General features: G+C 39.6%; 1 protein-coding gene across 1 annotated transcript in view; it reads right to left on the reverse strand.

Moving 5' to 3' along the window:
- Positions 1–18,150, reverse strand: part of LOC128693266 (uncharacterized) — a 181,146-nt gene that overhangs the window by 11,214 nt on the left and 151,782 nt on the right. The window contains exon 6 of the mRNA XM_070104250.1: positions 11,060–11,217. Coding sequence (XP_069960351.1) covers positions 11,060–11,217 — 158 coding nt within the window. The remainder of the gene's footprint in view (positions 1–11,059; positions 11,218–18,150) is intronic.

The following is an 18,150-nucleotide window of genomic DNA, read 5'->3' on the forward strand; positions in this document are numbered from 1 at the left end:
GTGTGCAGTGTACAGTGTGTAGTGTACGGTGCGCAGTGTATGGCGTGCAGTGTGCAGTGTACGGTGTGCAGTGTACGGTGTATAGTGTGCAGTGTACGGTGTATGGTGTACAGTGTGCAGTGTACGGTGTATAGTGTGCAGTGGTGTACGGTGTACAGTGTACAGTGTACAGTGTGCAGTGTATGGTGTGTAGTGTACGGTGTATAGTGTGCAGTGTACGGTGTTCTGTATGGAGTGTACGGTGTACGGTGCGCAGTGTATGGCGTGCAGTGTGCAGTGTACGGTGTACAGTGTGCAGTGTACGGTGTACAGTGTACGGTGTATAGTGTGCAGTGTACGGTGCGCAGTGTATGGTGTACGGTGTACAGTGTGCTGTGTACGGTGTACAGTGTGCTGTGTACAGTGTGCAGTGTACGGTGTATAGTGTGCAGTGTACTGTGTGTAGTGTACAGTATGCAGTGTACGGTGTGCAGTGTACTTTGTGCAGTGTACGTCGTACAATGTGCAGTGTACGGTGTGCAGTGTACGGTGTACAGTGTGCAGTGTACGGTGTACAGTGTGCAGTGTACGGTGTGCAGTGTTCGGTGTGCAGTGTGCAGTGTACGGTGCACAGTGTACAGTGTACGGTGTACAGTGTACGGTGTGCAGTGTACAGTATGCAGTGTACTGTGTGCAGTGTACGGTGTATAGTGTGCAGTGTACGGTGTACGGTGTGCAGTGTACGGTGTGCAGTGTACAGTGTGCAGTTTACGGTGTGCAGTGTGCATTGTACGGTGTGCAGTGTATGGTGTACAGTGTACGGTGTACAGTGTGCTGTGTATGGTGTGCAGTGTACAGTGGTCAGTGTGCAGTGTACGGTGTGCAGTGTACAGTGTGCAGTGTACGGTGTGCAGTGTACAGTGTGCAGTGTACGGTGTGCAGTGTACGGTGTGCAGTGTACGGTGTGCAGTGTACGGTGTGCAGTGTACGGTGTGCAGTGTACGGTGTGCAGTGTACAGTGTGCAGTGTACGTGTTCATGAATCATTTCTCAGCATCACAGCAGCAGACAATGTGGATGCGGTCTCTCTCCTTAAGAAAATCAGATGAACTCTCTCAACTTGTAATATTAACAATAAGAATATCGGACAGTGTTTTGATGGCGCTATTGTAATATGAGGTTGTAACAATGGTGTGCAAAAGTTTAGAGAAATACCACAGGGTGAACATAGCACTGGCTGACTGTGTCTACCAGTTGTGCACAAGAGGTTTATGAAAAAAAAAAAAAGCTTAAGAGAATGGAGGCAGAAATTCAGATTTTTTCCCCTAATTATCTAATTCCAATGAAAATTTTATTGTAATTTAATAAACATCTCAAACCTGCACACTGTAATTGGTATGAGGTTTGTCTAAAAATATAGAGTGAAAAAATAACTGGTCCATGTATTATGGGGTATCACTCGGGTACCGAGTTTGGAAAATAGGTAAGAAAATAGGTAAGAATAGGTAAGAAAATAGGTAAGAAAGTATGTAATGTTCTAGTTGATCTAACATGAAGAATGGAAGGTTAAAGAGGAATGTAACAACTGGTTATGAAGGATATGTCAATATCTTGTCTTTTAATAAATGTTGAAGTTTGTGTGTTTTTTAAGGAATCTTTTGGGGAAAATACAATAATACAAAAATTGTAGAGTGTATTGCAACCACAAACTGACACCTTGCAAGACCATATGTGCAAACATTACGACATTATGTTCACAAATGGTTATGAACTCAATACCGAAAAGACAATAACTTCTGAGAAAAATAGAAATATTTTATATGAAAATCTATGGACGTGTCATACCATATGTCAGACAGAGAAGCAACACCTCCCTCACTCCCCAGTGTCAAGGTAACTGAGCGACCAAGACTCTCCTGAGCTACTTAACTATATCAGAAAAGACAAAAGTTACTGTATTTTCAAAAAACTTTCACAAAAATCATAATTTTCTAAGCAAAAAAAAAAAAAAAAAAACACAATATGGCATCATTTCCTTTTGAAAAACTAAATATTTCTATACAAACACTTAGAAAAACTGGTATAAACAAGCAGATTGTTTCAAATTGTGAACAGATTTATGCACTTCTTTTTCATTAAGAAAAAACAAAATGTCGTATTTTTTTCGATTTTTTTATTTCTTTCTCTGTGAATGATTTCACAATAATATTTACTCATTACATATTCATACCACACTCAAGATATACAATCATTATACATTCATAAAACTCACCATACGCTTTCCACATACCCACTATACACACCACACATCACTCACCACACACACTGCCAACTCACCATAAGCTCATCACTCACCACACACACTGCCAACTCACCATAAGCTCATCACTCACCACACACACTGCCAACTCACCATAAGCTCATCACTCACCACACACACTGCCAACTCACCATAAGCTCATCACTCACCACACACACTGCCAACTCACCATAAGCTCATCACTCACCACACACACTGCCAACTCACCATAAGCTCATCACTCACCACACACACTGCCAACTCACCATAAGCTCATCACTCACCACACACACTGCCAACTCACCATAAGCTCATCACTCACCACACACACTGCCAACTCACCATAAGCTCATCACTCACCACACACACTGCCAACTCACCATAAGCTCATCACTCACCACACACACTGCCAACTCACCATAAGCTCATCACTCACCACACACACTGCCAACTCACCATAAGCTCATCACTCACCACACACACTGCCAACTCACCATAAGCTCATCACTCACCACACACACTGCCAACTCACCATAAGCTCAACACTCACCACACACACTGCCAACTCACCATAAGCTCATCACTCACCACACACACTGCCACCTCACCATAAGCTCATCACTCACCACACACACTGCCACCTCACCATAAGCTCATCACTCACCACACACACTGCCAACTCACCATAAGCTCATCACTGGTTCCACAATCATTATATATACACTCTAACTTACCTCACTTCACATTCATCACAAACTCTCTTAACATTCACTAAACACTCATCACCCACCGATCGTACATCTACCATATTATGCGCTCATCACATGCATGAGATGCATTAACCTAACAATCACCAAATAAACCTCACACTTTCCATATATTAAATGCAGTCACCACAACCTTATTACACAACATCCTCACCACACAAACATGAGTGATTGATAATTATGTGGTTAGTGGTCTCAAATATGGTGATTATGGTGAAAGAGTGGTTAAGTTGTGATGAGTTCGATGAGTGTAAGGTGACAGTGTTGTGAATTCACACACTATCACTTTACACTCATCAAACTCATCACAACCTAACCACCCTCTGACCGCATATTAACATCACTAACCACATAATTATCAATCACTCATTTATCACAATTCACTAAGCATGCTCATCACAATCTCATCACACAGTAAGAGCACAAACCATATGCTCAGCACATTCCCATCACACACTAAGCGTACTCACTACAAATCAATTACACACTGAACACAAACCGCGAAATAGGCGCACTAACCTCACACTCACCAAAGAAACTCACTACAGTCACCCACAGTTACCAATCCCATAACACTTCCATCACACTGAAAGCATACTCGTTATACATTCATCACTCACTAATTATACTCAAGCAGTTCATCACACATTACAAGCACTCACTACACACTTAACATTTGCCACACCCACAAAACACAAATCACACAGGCGACCTTTTTCACTCACTCATCATCCACTTGCCATACTCATTACACACATCACTTACTTTCTAAACACTCACGAAAGACTCGCTACGCACTCATCACACTCAACACACACCACACAGCAATTATGAACATCATACTCGCAATACTTGCCACACACTGACCATACACTACTCTCAAGGTTACTACATATATTCAATGCAAAATCACTACACTTACAAACCACACACTCAAAAACCAAAGACAACAAACTCACAACACTACCGTCATACCACACTCACCACATTCTTACCACTCACAATACACTTCCCGCAAACTCATCACACTCATTCATTTACCAACAATCAACTCAGCCAATTCACTGCTGCAGGGAATGGAAGACTTTGAAATTTATGGTAACGTTAAGGAACCTCAACAGAGACATTCAGGACCCTATTCACGGCATATATGTGGCCCGTCTTGGAGTGTGCAGAATGCACAGTAAAGCAGGAAAAATGCAAAGGTTTCCAACAAGATCAGTCCCAGACCTGAGGAATATGAGCTATTAGGAGAGAATCACCGAACTAAGCCTAAAGACATAACAGAACAAGACGAGAGGTGACATAATTAGGATGGTTCAAATTGCAGAGATGGTTTGAGAGGGTTTGAGAGGGTTGACAGGGCGAGTCTGAGCGGCAGGTCTCTAATACACGCAGACACAGCTGAAAGTTAAAAACACAGATGAGTCACAGGGATTTCCGGAAATACTTATTTAACCTCAGAGTTGTCATGACGTGGAATGACCTAGACCGCGAAGTTTTTGAGTCACGCTCTGCACTCAACTTTAAGCAAATATATGACAGAGATAGTGCAGCCAGTGGATAGGCAGGACCTGGAGCAGCGACTCTACGCCTGCAAAATGCAAATAGGTTAATACAAGCCACTCACCACACACAACATATGCTACAACGCACCTACTGTACCACACACCTCTCACAACACTGACAACACTCCACAAACTCAGCACATTCACCACACGTTATACACTCGCCGCATTGACCTCTCTTACAAGATGCTCACCATACACTCATTATACATTACACACTTATTATATAACTAACACACTTGCAACACTCGCCACTCACTCATTTCACTTAACGCTTATTAGGCAAACTATCCACACTTTCACCAGTCATCACACGATCGCTACGCACTCTCGCTCAACAAACACCACGCACACTCACAGCATATTGATCAATCTCTACATACATTCACAATACATTGACTACATACTCACCAAACAGCACAGTGACCACATACTTACCACATACACTCACAACACAATCAGCATTCACTTACCAAACTCACTAAACACTTTCAACACACCATACAATCATCCCACATTCGACATACTCACCATGCAGGACACATTCACCGCACACTCCCCAACATATGGAGACCACACACACACACACACACACACACACACACACACACACACACAACAGAGAATAGATAGACTTTCACTATACCACACACGCACCTATCTCAAACTCAACGCACCGTACAAAATGAACACACTCAACGACAATACTGCTAAACCACCACACACACACACACGCACTCTTCAGACATCACAATAATAATACACTCACAACACAAATGAAACACAATATTCACAACGCACCTAAAGCCTTATTTAACACTCACTTTCTCTCTCTCTCTCTCTCTCTCTCTCTCTCTCTCTCTCTCTCTCTCTCTCTCTCTCTCTCTCTCTCTCTCTCTCACGCTCGCTCTCTCTCTCTCTCTCTCTCCTCTCTCTCTCTCCTCTCTCTCTCTCTCTCCCTCCTCTCTCTCTCTCCTCTCTCTCTCTCTCCTCTCTCTCTCCTCTCTCTCTCTCTCTCTCTCTCTCTCTCTCTCTCTCTCTCCTCTCCCTCTCTCTCTCTCTCTCTCTCTCTCTCTCCTCTCTCTCTCTCTCCTCTCCTCTCTCTCTCTCTATCTCTCTCTCTCTCTCTCTCTCTCTCTCTCTCTCTCTCTCTCTCTCTCTCTCTCTCTCTCTCTCTCTCTTTCACACACACACATACTCACAAACAATAACTGCACAGTCGTGAAAGAAGAGTGCAGACGCAGTACAGCCTAGGGGGTCAAAGGCTGCAAAACTCTCAAGGAAAAGGGTCTTGGGGTGAGCATCATACCGAGTATGTCTCTTGAGGCGCACATCAGCCAAATAACTGCTGCAGCATATGGGAGCCTGGCAAACCTAAGAACAGCATTTCGACATATAAGTAAGGATTCATTCAAGATACTGTACACCGTGTACATTGAGCCCATACTGGTATATGAAGCACCACTGTGGAACGCACACCTGGTCAAACACGGCAAGAAACTGGAGAAAGTGCAAAAATTTACAGCAAGATTTCTCCGGGGGCTAAGTGATATGTCCTAGGAGGAGAGGTTAAAAGAATTCAGGATAACGACACTGGAGGACAGGAAGGAAAGGGATGACATGATAAAGACGTATGTAATAAGACGTACGGTAAGGCACTTTGAGGAGGACAGAACGTATCTAGTTGCGATTAGAAAAGAGGCGGGGCCACGAGCTATAATTCGACCCCCGCAACCGTATAGAGGTGAATACACATAAACACTCAAAAATGTTCTTACACACACACACACACACACACACACACACACACACACACCCATCCCCAGATATAAAAGCACTCACAGAAACAAAACTCACCAGAATAATAACACATTCAATCTTTCCATCCGGAAATGAAATCCTCAGGAAAGACAGAGGGAGGAGAAGGGGAGGAGTTGCACTGCTCATTAAAAACCGGTGGGGTTTTGAGAAAATGGAAGGAATGGATGGCGCGGGCGAAAGGAACTACTTAGTAGGAACAATCCAGTCTGAGGGACATAAGGTGATAATTGCAGTAATGTACAACCCATCACAGAACTGCACGAGGCCAAGAGAAGAATACAATGAAAGCAACAGAGCAATGGTCGACACACTAGCCGAGGTGGCCAGGAGAGCACACATGGGGGAAGCAAAGTTACTAGTTATGGGTGATTTCAATCACAAGGAGATTGACTGGGAAAACCTGGAGCCCCATGGGGGTCCCGAAACATGGAGAGCCAAGATGATGGATGTGGTACTGGAAAACCTCATGCATCAACATGAACCAGCAAGACTGGACCTTGTATTCACCTTGAGTAGTTCGGACATCGATGATATCATGTATGAAAGGCCCCTGGGAGCTAGTGATCATGTGGTTCTGTGCTTCGACTACATAGTTGAGCTCCAAGTGGAGAGAGTAGCAGGAATAGGTTGGGAAAACCAAACTACAAAAGGGGGAACTACTCAGGCATGGGGAACTTCCTTCAAGACATTCAGTGGAAGAGGGAACTGACAGGAAAACCAGTACAAGAAATGATGGACTGTGGCAACAAAATGCAAGGAGGCAGAGGAGAGGTTTGTTCCCAAGGGAAACAGAAATAATGGGAAGAACAGAACGAGTCCTTGGTTCACCCAAAGGTGTAGGGAGGCAAAAACTAGGTGTACTAGAGAATGGAAAAGGTACAGAAGACAGAGAACTCAGGAAAATAAAGAAATCAGCCGAAGAGCCAGAAACGAATATGCACAGATAAGAAGGGAGGCTCAGCGACAATATGAAAATGACATAGCATCGAAAGTCAAGACTGACCAGAAGCTGTTGTACAGCCACATCAGGAGGAAAACAACAGTCAAGGACCAGGTAATCAGACTGAGGAAGGCTGATGGGGAGTTCACAAGAAACGACCGAGAGGTATGTCAGGAGCTCAACACGAGATTTAAAGAAGCATTTACAGTGGAAACCAGTAGGACTCCAGGAAATCAGAACAGGGGGGTACACCAGCAAGTGCTGGATGAGGTACATATAACCAAGGAGGAGGTGAAGAAGCTGCTATGCGAACTTGACACCTCAAAGGTGGTGGGACCAGACAACATCTCTCCGTGGGTCCTTAAAGAGGGAGCAGAGATACTGTGTGTGCCATTAACAAAGATCTTCAACACATCATTTGAAACTGGGCAACTCCCTGAGGTATGGAAGATGGCAAATGTAGTCCCAATTTTTAAAAAAGGAGACAGACATGAGGCACTAAACTACAGACCTGTATCACTAACGTGTATAGTATGCAAGGTCATGGAGAAGATCATCAGGAGGGGAGTGGTGGAGCACCTGGAAAGAAACAAGTGTATAATTGACAACCAGCACGGTTTCAGGGAAGGAAAATCCTGTGTCACAAACCTACTAGAGTTTTATGACAAGTTGACAGAAGTAAGACAAGAGAGAGAGGGGTGGATCGACTGCATTTTTTTGGACTGCATGAAAGCTTTCGACACAGTTCCTCACAAGAGGTTACTGCAAAAGCTAGAGGATCAGGCACAGATAACAGGAAAGGCACTGCAATGGATCAGAGAATACCTGACAGGGAGGCAACAACGAGTCATGGTACGTGACGAGGCGTCAGAGTGGGCGCCTGTGACAAGCGGGGTTCCACAGGGGTCAGTCCTAGGACCTGTGCTGTTCTTGGTATATGTGAACGACATAACGGAAGGGATAGACTCAGAAGTGTCCTTGTTTGTAGATGATGGGAAGTTAATGAGAAGAATCAAATCGGATGAGGATCAGGCAGGACTACAAAGAGACCTGGACAGGCTACAAGCCTGGTCCAGCAACTGGCTCCTTGAGTTTAACCCTGCCAAATACAAAATCATGAAGATTGGGGAAAGACAAAGAAGACCGCATACACAATATAGTTTAGATGGCCAAAGGCTGCAAACCTCACTCAAGGAAAAAGATCTGGGAGTGAGTATAACACCGAGCATATCTCCTGAGGCGCACATCAATCAGATAACTGCTGCAGCATACGGGCGCCTGGCAAACCTACGGATAGCGTTCCGATACGTCAGTAAGGATTCGTTCAAGACTCTGTATACCACTTACGTCAGGCCCATACTGGAGTATGCAGCACCAGTTTGGAATCCACACCTAGTCATGCACGTCAAGAAATTAGAGAAAGTGCAAAGGTTTGCAACAAGACTAGTCCCAGAGCTACGGGGATTGTCCTACGAAGAAAGGTTGAGGGAAATCGGCCTGACGACACTGGGGGACAGGAGGGTCAGGGGAGACATGATAACGGCATATAAAATACTGCGCGGAATAGACAAGGTTGACAAAGACGGGATGTTCCAGAGAAGGGACACAGAAACAAGGGGTCACAATTGGAAGTTGAAAACTCAGATGAATGAAAGGGATTTTAGGAAGTATTTCTTCAGTCATGGAGTAGTCAGGCCGTGGAATAGCCTAGAAAGTGACGTAGTGGAGGCGGGAACCATACATAGTTTTAAGGCGAGGTATGATAAAGCTCATGGGGCAGGGAGAGAGAGGACCTAGTAGCAATCAGCGAAGAGGCGGGGCCAGGAGCTATGACTCGACCCCTGCTACCACAAATAGGTGAGTACAAATAGGTGAGTACACACACCCACACACACACGAGCACAGGTACCAATACACACACACATACACACACAAAAAAAAGAGGCCCAGCGACAATATGAGAATGACATAGCATCGAAAGCCCAATGTGACTCTAAGTTGTTATACAGCCTCATTAGGAGGAAAAAAAAGTAGTCAACGACTAGGTAATTAGGCCGAGGAACAAAGAATGGGAGATCACAATGATTGCCCAGAGTTCATCACGAGATTTCAGCAGGTATCCTCGGAGGAAAGTGAAAGGCTTCCAGCAAACCGAGGAGGTAGAGTACATCAGCAAGTGCTGCACACACTACATACAACTGAGGAAATTGTAAAGAAACTGCTATGTGAACTAGATACCTCGAAGGCGGTGATCCCAGATAACATCTGTCCATGGGTTCTGAGAGAGGAAGCAGAAGCACTGTACTTATCACTAACAACCAATCTTCAACAAATCTATAGAAAAGGGGCAACTGTCTGAGGTGTGGAAGGCAACAAATGTACTCCCAAGTTTTAAGAAGAAGACAGACAGGCAGCATTAAACTAGAGACCAGTGTCAATGTCATTTATAGTATGTAAAATTATGGAGAAGAGTGGTGGATCACCTAGAAAGGAATGGACTCATAAATGACAACCAGCTCGGCTTTAGGAATGGAAAATCCTGTGTCACAAATCAACTGGGGTTCTACGACAAAGTAACAAAAATAATACAAGAAAGAGAGGGATGGGTAAATTGCATTTTCTTGGACTTTATGAATGTTTTTGACACAGTATCACACAAGAGGTAAAGGAGCAAGCAGAAACAGTGAGAAAAGTACTGCAATGAATCAGGGAATACCTGACAGTACGTGACGAGGTATCGGAGTGGGTGCATGTGTCAAGTGGGGCTCCACATGGATTCAACCTAGGGCTGGGGCTGTTTCTTGTATGTGAATGACATGATAAAAGGGATAACATTAGAAGTGTCCCTATTCGCAGACGACTTGAAACTGAAGAGGAGAATACAAGCAGACGAGGTTCAGGAAGATATTACAAAGGGAACTGAAAAGGATGCAATCCTGGTCTGACAAATGGCTTCTGGAGTTTAACCCATCAAATTTGGGGAAGGAAAAGAATACCGTAGAGGTTAAATCCTGCAAACCCCACTCAAGGAAAAGGATCTCAGGGCGAGCATCATACCGAGCTCTTCTCTTTAGGCGAATATCAACCAAATAACTGCTGCCTGGCAATTCTAAGAACAGCATTTCGATATCTAAGTAAGGTGTCATTCGAGACACTATACATCGTGTACGTCAAGCCCATTTTGAATTATGCAACACCAGTATCTCACCCACACCTGGTCAAGCACGTCAAGAAATTAGAGAAAGTGAAAATGTTTGCAACAACACTAGTCGGGAAATTAAGAGTATATCATGTAAGAAAAGGATAAGGGAACTCAACCTGACGACATTGGAGGACAGGAGGGATAAGATGGACATAATGACGACATATAAAATGCTAAGAAGAATTGACAAGACGAACAGGTACAGAATTTTCCAGAAATAGAATATAAGAACAAAATGACAACTGGAACTTGAAAGCTCATTTTTCAGTACATGCTTACACATATTACAGCATTTCCACGTATCACTCACTAACCACAATTAACTACATACTCACAAGAAATATACTACACACTTAGTACCGAATCATTAACCAGCTAATAAACTATCTAAAACTTTTTAAGGATAGAATTCATTTATTGATGGAATGAAAATACTATCTAGTTTTTCTGAAGTCTCTAAGATTTAGCTGCAAGAACCACTTACATCTGTGTCGAAAAAGGTGGTGTAGCCTTGGAACTGATCTCGTCCCTGAAGAGTATTGATGAACAAGTTAGCGATGGCTAAGTCAGCCTCGCTTCGCCCCAACAGTCCTACAACACCGTCCCACGAACCATTGGGAAGAAGGCTGCCCCAGCGCTCATCTTCAACATAACCACAGGAATTCATCAATCACTTTTGCTTTGTGACGATATTGCGTTGAGTTTGTCATTGAAAAATCAGATAAGTCTTTTCTTTAACAGTGGGCACCTCCCACCGAGGTAGTGTGATTTAAAAGAATTACAAGAATCTTTTTCGAATTCAGCAGTTTTGAAACATGTGGAACAAGCATTCATGGCAGTTTATCATATAGCCTCATTGAAAAAAACACCTTTGTTTTCACTTCTGTAAGATTCATGTTCAAAGATTATTAGCAAGTTTCTGCTGCCATTGTAAAAATAACAATTAAAACCCAGACCTTAAAATTCTGTTTCTGTAAATTTCGCTGAAAATACGAGAATAATCAATAACAGATTCTAAATTCTTTAATTACTCTTTAATAAAAATTAATTCTTGTTGGGGTTTCTTCTACAAATTGACTATAAAATTTTTCAAAATTTGAAACTATTGAATTGCCATGATCCATTTGACTGAGTTTGACTAAACTTCTGAATAAATCTTAAAATTTAAGAATTTGGGAACATCATTATATTTTTAACATTTACTAATAAATTTTTGGTCAGCTTGAACTGAATAGATTAAAATCGGGTTTTAAGAGGTTCCTGAACAACCATAAAGAAGGTTATCTTCAAAAAAATTTTTTTTAACATATGTAAAGTGAAGATCAGCAAGGACAGACATACTAAGCCATTATGTAAAAATTAGACAAAATTGACAATAATCAAAATATAATCATCTTTTTCTATGCCAAATGCTTAGATATGTCGTGCCGAATAGGTAAAATTAGTCAATTGGCAAGAACTCATTTGAAATTAAGTCCTTTCTAAAAAATTTCTCTTAAATGTTTAGAGATATAATTTTTCATTTATTTGAATGTAAAAATTAATAATTTTATACCAAAAAACCTTAGAAAACTTACCTAACCTTATTTTAACACGCACAACTTAATTTAGCCTAATCTAACTAAATACATTTTAGACAGGTTTACAACAATTTCATAGTAAACAAACACATTGAAATATATTTTTTCGTTACGTTTAGAATGATTTTTTGCGAAATTATTGCATGAACAAATTTTCGCTTACCTTATTCGGCAAGAAAAGCGTTGTCATTCAAACCAAAATAACAGATTTTACCTATTCGGCACAACACACACATAGACACACATACACACACACACACACACACACACACACACACACACACACACACACACACACATATATATATATATATATATATATATATATATATATATATATATATATATATAAATATATATATATATATATATATATATATATATATATATATATATATATATATATATATATATATATATATGCAATATGATCATAGTAAACAGGAGATTTCAAAATATGCAAAACAACCACTCTGAAAGAATAGAGAAATTCCAAGCGCTTTCGTGACTACTCACATTATCAAGGAACTATGAAAGTGAAGCATCCAAGGAAGCTATATAAGGGGTCCGGCCAGCACCTCACTATCAGATCCCACAACGGTTAAACACGTGACGCGCGGCGAGCCAACTTGGATAGGTCCTTTGCACAACTCACCCCCAAGCTATTTATTTGCTCTATTTATTCATGTAAGAGATTTTAACCATCCAATTGATTTTCAAAAAGTTGAGAAAGTAGTATCAAGCAAGTCCATGGTCGACAGGAATATAATTGAATCTTGTTTCATAAAAAGCAGTTTTGACAATAATATGAATATTTCCTTTGGTTTATATAAATTAGATCCATTTATAATTAGTAGAATTTGGGAAGAATTTAATAATACACTGGACAAATAAATAGCTTGGGGGTGAGTTGTGCAAAGGACCTATCCAAGTTGGCTCGCCGCGCGTCACGTGTTTAACCGTTGTGGGATCTGATAGTGAGGTGCTGGCCGGACCCCTTATATAGCTTCCTTGGATGCTTCACTTTCATAGTTCCTTGATAATGTGAGTAGTCACGAAAGCACTTGGAATTTCTCTATTCTTTCAGAGTGGTTGTTTTGCATATATATATATATATATATATATATATATATATATATATATATATATATATATATATATATATATATATATATATATATATATATATATATATATATATAATGTATATATATATATATATATATATATATATATATATATATATATATATATATATATATATATATATATATATATATATATATATATATATATATATATTTTTTTTTTTTTTTTTTCAACAAGTCCGCCAAAAAAGAAAGAAAATCCCCAAAAAGAAAATGCTTTCATCATCATTCAACACTTTCACCACACTCACACATTATCACTGTTTTTGCAGAGGTGCTCAGAATACAACAGTTTAGAAGCATATACGTATAAAGATACACAACATATCCCTCCAAACTGCCAATATCCCAAACCCCTCCTTCAGAGTGCAGGCATTGTACTTCCCATTTCCAGGACTCAAGTCCGACTATATGAAAATAACCGGTTTCCCTGAATCTCTTCACTAAATATTACCCTGCTCACACTCCAACAGATCGTCAGGTCCCAAGTATCATTCGTCTCCATTCACTCCTATCTAACACGCTCATGCACGCTTGCCGGAAGTCCAAGCCCCTCGCCCACAAAACCTCCTTTACCCCCTCTTTCCAACCCTTTTGAGGACGACCCCTACCCCTCCTTCCTTCCCCTATAGATTTATATGCTTTCCATGTCATTCTACTTTGATCCATTCTCTCTAAATGACCAAACCACCTAAACAACCCCTCTTCTGCCCTCTGACTAATGCTTTTATTAACTCCACACCTCCTAATTTACACACTCCGAATTTTCTGCATAATATTTACACCACACATTGCCCTTAGACATGACATCTCCACTGCCTCCAACCGTCTCCTCGCTGCTGCATTTACCACCCAAGCTTCACATCCATATAAGAGTGTTGGTACTACTATACTTTCATACATTCCCTTCTTTGCCTCCATAGATAACGTTTTTTGACTCCACATATACCTCAACGCACCACTCACCTTTTTTCCCTCATCAATTCTATGATTAACCTCAGCCTTCATAAATCCATCCGCCGACACGTCAACTCCCAAGTATCTGAAAACATTCACTTCTTCCATACTCCTCCTCCCCAATTTGATATCCAATTTTTCTTTATCTAAATCATTTGATACCCTCATCACCTTACTCTTTTCTATGTTCACTTTCAACTTTCTACCTTTACACACATTCTCAAACTCATCCACTAACCTTTGCAATTTTTCTTTAGAATCTCCCATAAGCACAGTATCATCACCAAAAAGTAACTGTGTCAATTCCCATTTTGAATTTGATTTCCCATAATTTAACCCCACCCCTCTCCCGAACACCCTAGCATTTACTTCTTTTACAACCCCATCTATAAATATATTAAACAACCATTGTGACATTACACATCCCTATCTCAGACCTACTTTTACCGGGAAGTATTTTCCCTCTCTTCTACACACCCTAACCTGAGCCTCACTATCCTCATAAAAACTCTTAACAGCATTTAGTAACTTACCACCTATTCCATATACTTGCAACATCTGCCACATTGCTCCTCTATCCACTCTATCATATGCCTTTTCTAAATCCATAAATGCAATAAAAACTTCCCTACCTTTATCTAAATACTGTTCACATATATGCTTCAATGTAAACACTTGATCTACACATCCCCTACCCACTCTGAAGCCTCCCTGCTTATCCGCAATCCTACATTCTGTCTTACCTCTAATTCTTTCAATTATAACCCTACCGTATACTTTTCCTGGTATACTCAGTAAACTTATTCCTCTATAATTTTTACAATCTCTTTTGTCCCCTTTCCCTTTATATAAAGGGACTATACATGCTCTCCGCCAATCCCTAGGTACCTTCCCCTCTTTCATACATTTATTAAACAAAAGTACCAACCACTCCAACACTATATCCCCACCTGCTTTTAACATTTCTGTCATGATCCCATCAGTTCCAGCTGCTTTACCCCCTTTCATTCTACGCAATGCCTCACGTACCTCCACCACACTTACATTCTGCTCTTCTTCACTCCTAAAAGATGGTATACCTCCCTGGCCAGTGCATGAAATTACCGCCTCCCTTTCTTCCTCAACATTTAAAAGTTCCTCAAAATATTCTCGCCATCTACCTAATACCTCCCTCTCCCCATCTACTAATTCCCCTACTCTGTTTTTAACTGACAAATCCATACTTTCCCTAGGCTTTCTTAACCTGTTTAACTCACTCCAAAGTTTTTCTTATTTTCATTAAAATTTCTTGACAGTGACTCTCCCACTCTATCATCTGCTCTCCTTTTGCACTCTCTCACCACTCTCTTCACCTTTCTTTTACTCTCCATATACTCTGCTCTTCTTATAACACTTCTGCTTTGTAAAAACCTCTCATAAGATACCAGTCACTCCTCTTTCCTCCTGCCCCCACCCTCCTATAACCACAAACTTCTGCCCCACATTCTAATACTGCATTTTTAAAACTATTCCAACTCTCTTCAACCCCCCCACTACTCATCTTTGCACTAGCCCACCTTTCTGCCAACAGTCGCTTATATCTCACCCGAACTTCCTCCTCCCTTAGTTTATACACTTTCACCTCCCTCTTACTTGTTGTTGCCACCTTCCTCTTTTCCCATCTACCTCTTACTCTAACTGTAGCTACAACTAAATAATGATCCGATATATCAGTTGCCCCTCTATAAACATGTACATCCTGGAGCCTACCCATCAACCTTTTATCCACCAATACATAATCTAACAAACTACTTTCATTACGTGCTACATCATACCTTGTATATTTATTTATCCTCTTTTTCATAAAATATGTATTACTTATTACCAAATTTCTTTCTACACATAGCTCAATTAAAGGCTCCCCATTTACATTTACCCCTGGCACCCCAAATTTACCTACTACTCCCTCCATAACATTTTTACCCACTTTATATATATATATATATATATATATATATATATATATATATATATATATATATATATATATATATAAATATATATATATAAATATATAAATATATATATATATATATATATATATTTTATATATATATATATATATATATATATATATATATATATATATATATATATATATATATATATATATATATATATATATATATATCAACACTGCACTAGCCAAGGCGCCGAACCCATGCTGCTTTGGCCCGTCTCATGGTAAGCGAAAACACATGACGCCTTAGACCACATAAGATTGTGTGGTTTAGTGGTCTAAGGCGTCTTGCCTTTTCGGCTCCTTGGCTAGTGTAGTATTGTTATTGATCAATACCACTCGTTCCGTGGGTACAATAATATGTGTATGTATGTATATATATATATATATATATATATATATATATATATATATATATATATATATATATATATATATATATATATATATATATATATATATATATATATATATATATATATATATGCAAAACAACCACTCTGAAAGAATAGAGAAATTCCAAGCGCTTTCGTGACTACTGAAATCACCTGTTTACTGTGATCTTATTGCATATATATATATATATATATATATATATATATATATATATGTCGTGCCGAATATGTAAAACTGGTCAATTAGCAAGAACTCATTTAAAATTAAGTCCTTTCTAAAATTTTCTCTTATACGTTTAAAGATATATTTTTTTCATTAATGTTAATGAAAAAAAAATTAATTTTTCACCAAAAGAATCTTAGAAAACTTACCTAACCTTATTATAACAAGAGCAATTTATTTTAGCCTAACCCAACTAAATATATTTTAAATACGTTTACAATAATTTAGTATTAAAGAAACACAATCAAATATATTTTTTTCGTTAGGTTCAGAATGATTTTGGCGAAATTATTGCATACATAAATTTTCACTTGTCCTATATGGCAAGATGAGCGTTGCTATTTAAGCCAAGATCGCAAGTTCTGCCTATTCGGCACGACATATATATATATATATATATATATATATATATATATATATATATATATATATATATATATATATATATATATATATATATATATATATATATATATATATATATATATATATATATATAAACTGTAATGAATGATGTCTGTCAATGATTAAACAGAAGAATAAGGGAGAACTATTACCGTAGTCCTTCTATCAGGAATCCACTGTCAGAACCTGGGTTAACAGTGGTTAGGGATGGTATTACGAATTGGTAAAGCTATAATGTTCATGTTAATTAAAATTAGACAAATAATAATGTAGATAAAATTCTGACATATTAATTTACTGCAAAGGAAAACATTTAAGTTAATAATGATTAGATGTTGATAACCGAAGCTTCATACGAGGTGCTGTGTGTCGCGCAGGCAGGTTTTATCCCTTGTGTGTAGAGAGTCATTAGAACTATCAAAGTGTAAACGTAGATCTCTTGGTGTAAATCCTAGTAGCGAACGGTGTGTATGAGTGACAGGTTAATGGAACTGAAGAAAAATTCTGATCTGATCATTACTCCAGCACTCTTCTCCAGAAAACCTTTTCCACGACTTTTAATACTATATATGTCGGTGACATTGATCTGTAGTTCCTGTCTGTCTTCTTTCTTAAAACTTGAGACTAAATTTGCCGTCTTCCGCACCTGTGGCAGTTGTCCTGTTTCGATAGACTTGTTGAAGATTGTTACTAGTGGTGCACACAGTACCTCTGCTAAGACTCTCAGGGCCTAAGTAAAGATATTATCATGTCCAATCGCCTTCGAGATATGTAACTTACATAGCAGTTGTGATGAATGGTTTTGAAAACCGACAAGTTGAAGATTGAGACACTTATGCAACATATGGGAATCTTTATTTAGGAAACG

This window comes from Cherax quadricarinatus, chromosome 90, assembly GCF_038502225.1.
Source record: "Cherax quadricarinatus isolate ZL_2023a chromosome 90, ASM3850222v1, whole genome shotgun sequence".
In the NCBI taxonomy this organism is placed as follows: Eukaryota; Metazoa; Arthropoda; class Malacostraca; order Decapoda; family Parastacidae; genus Cherax; species Cherax quadricarinatus.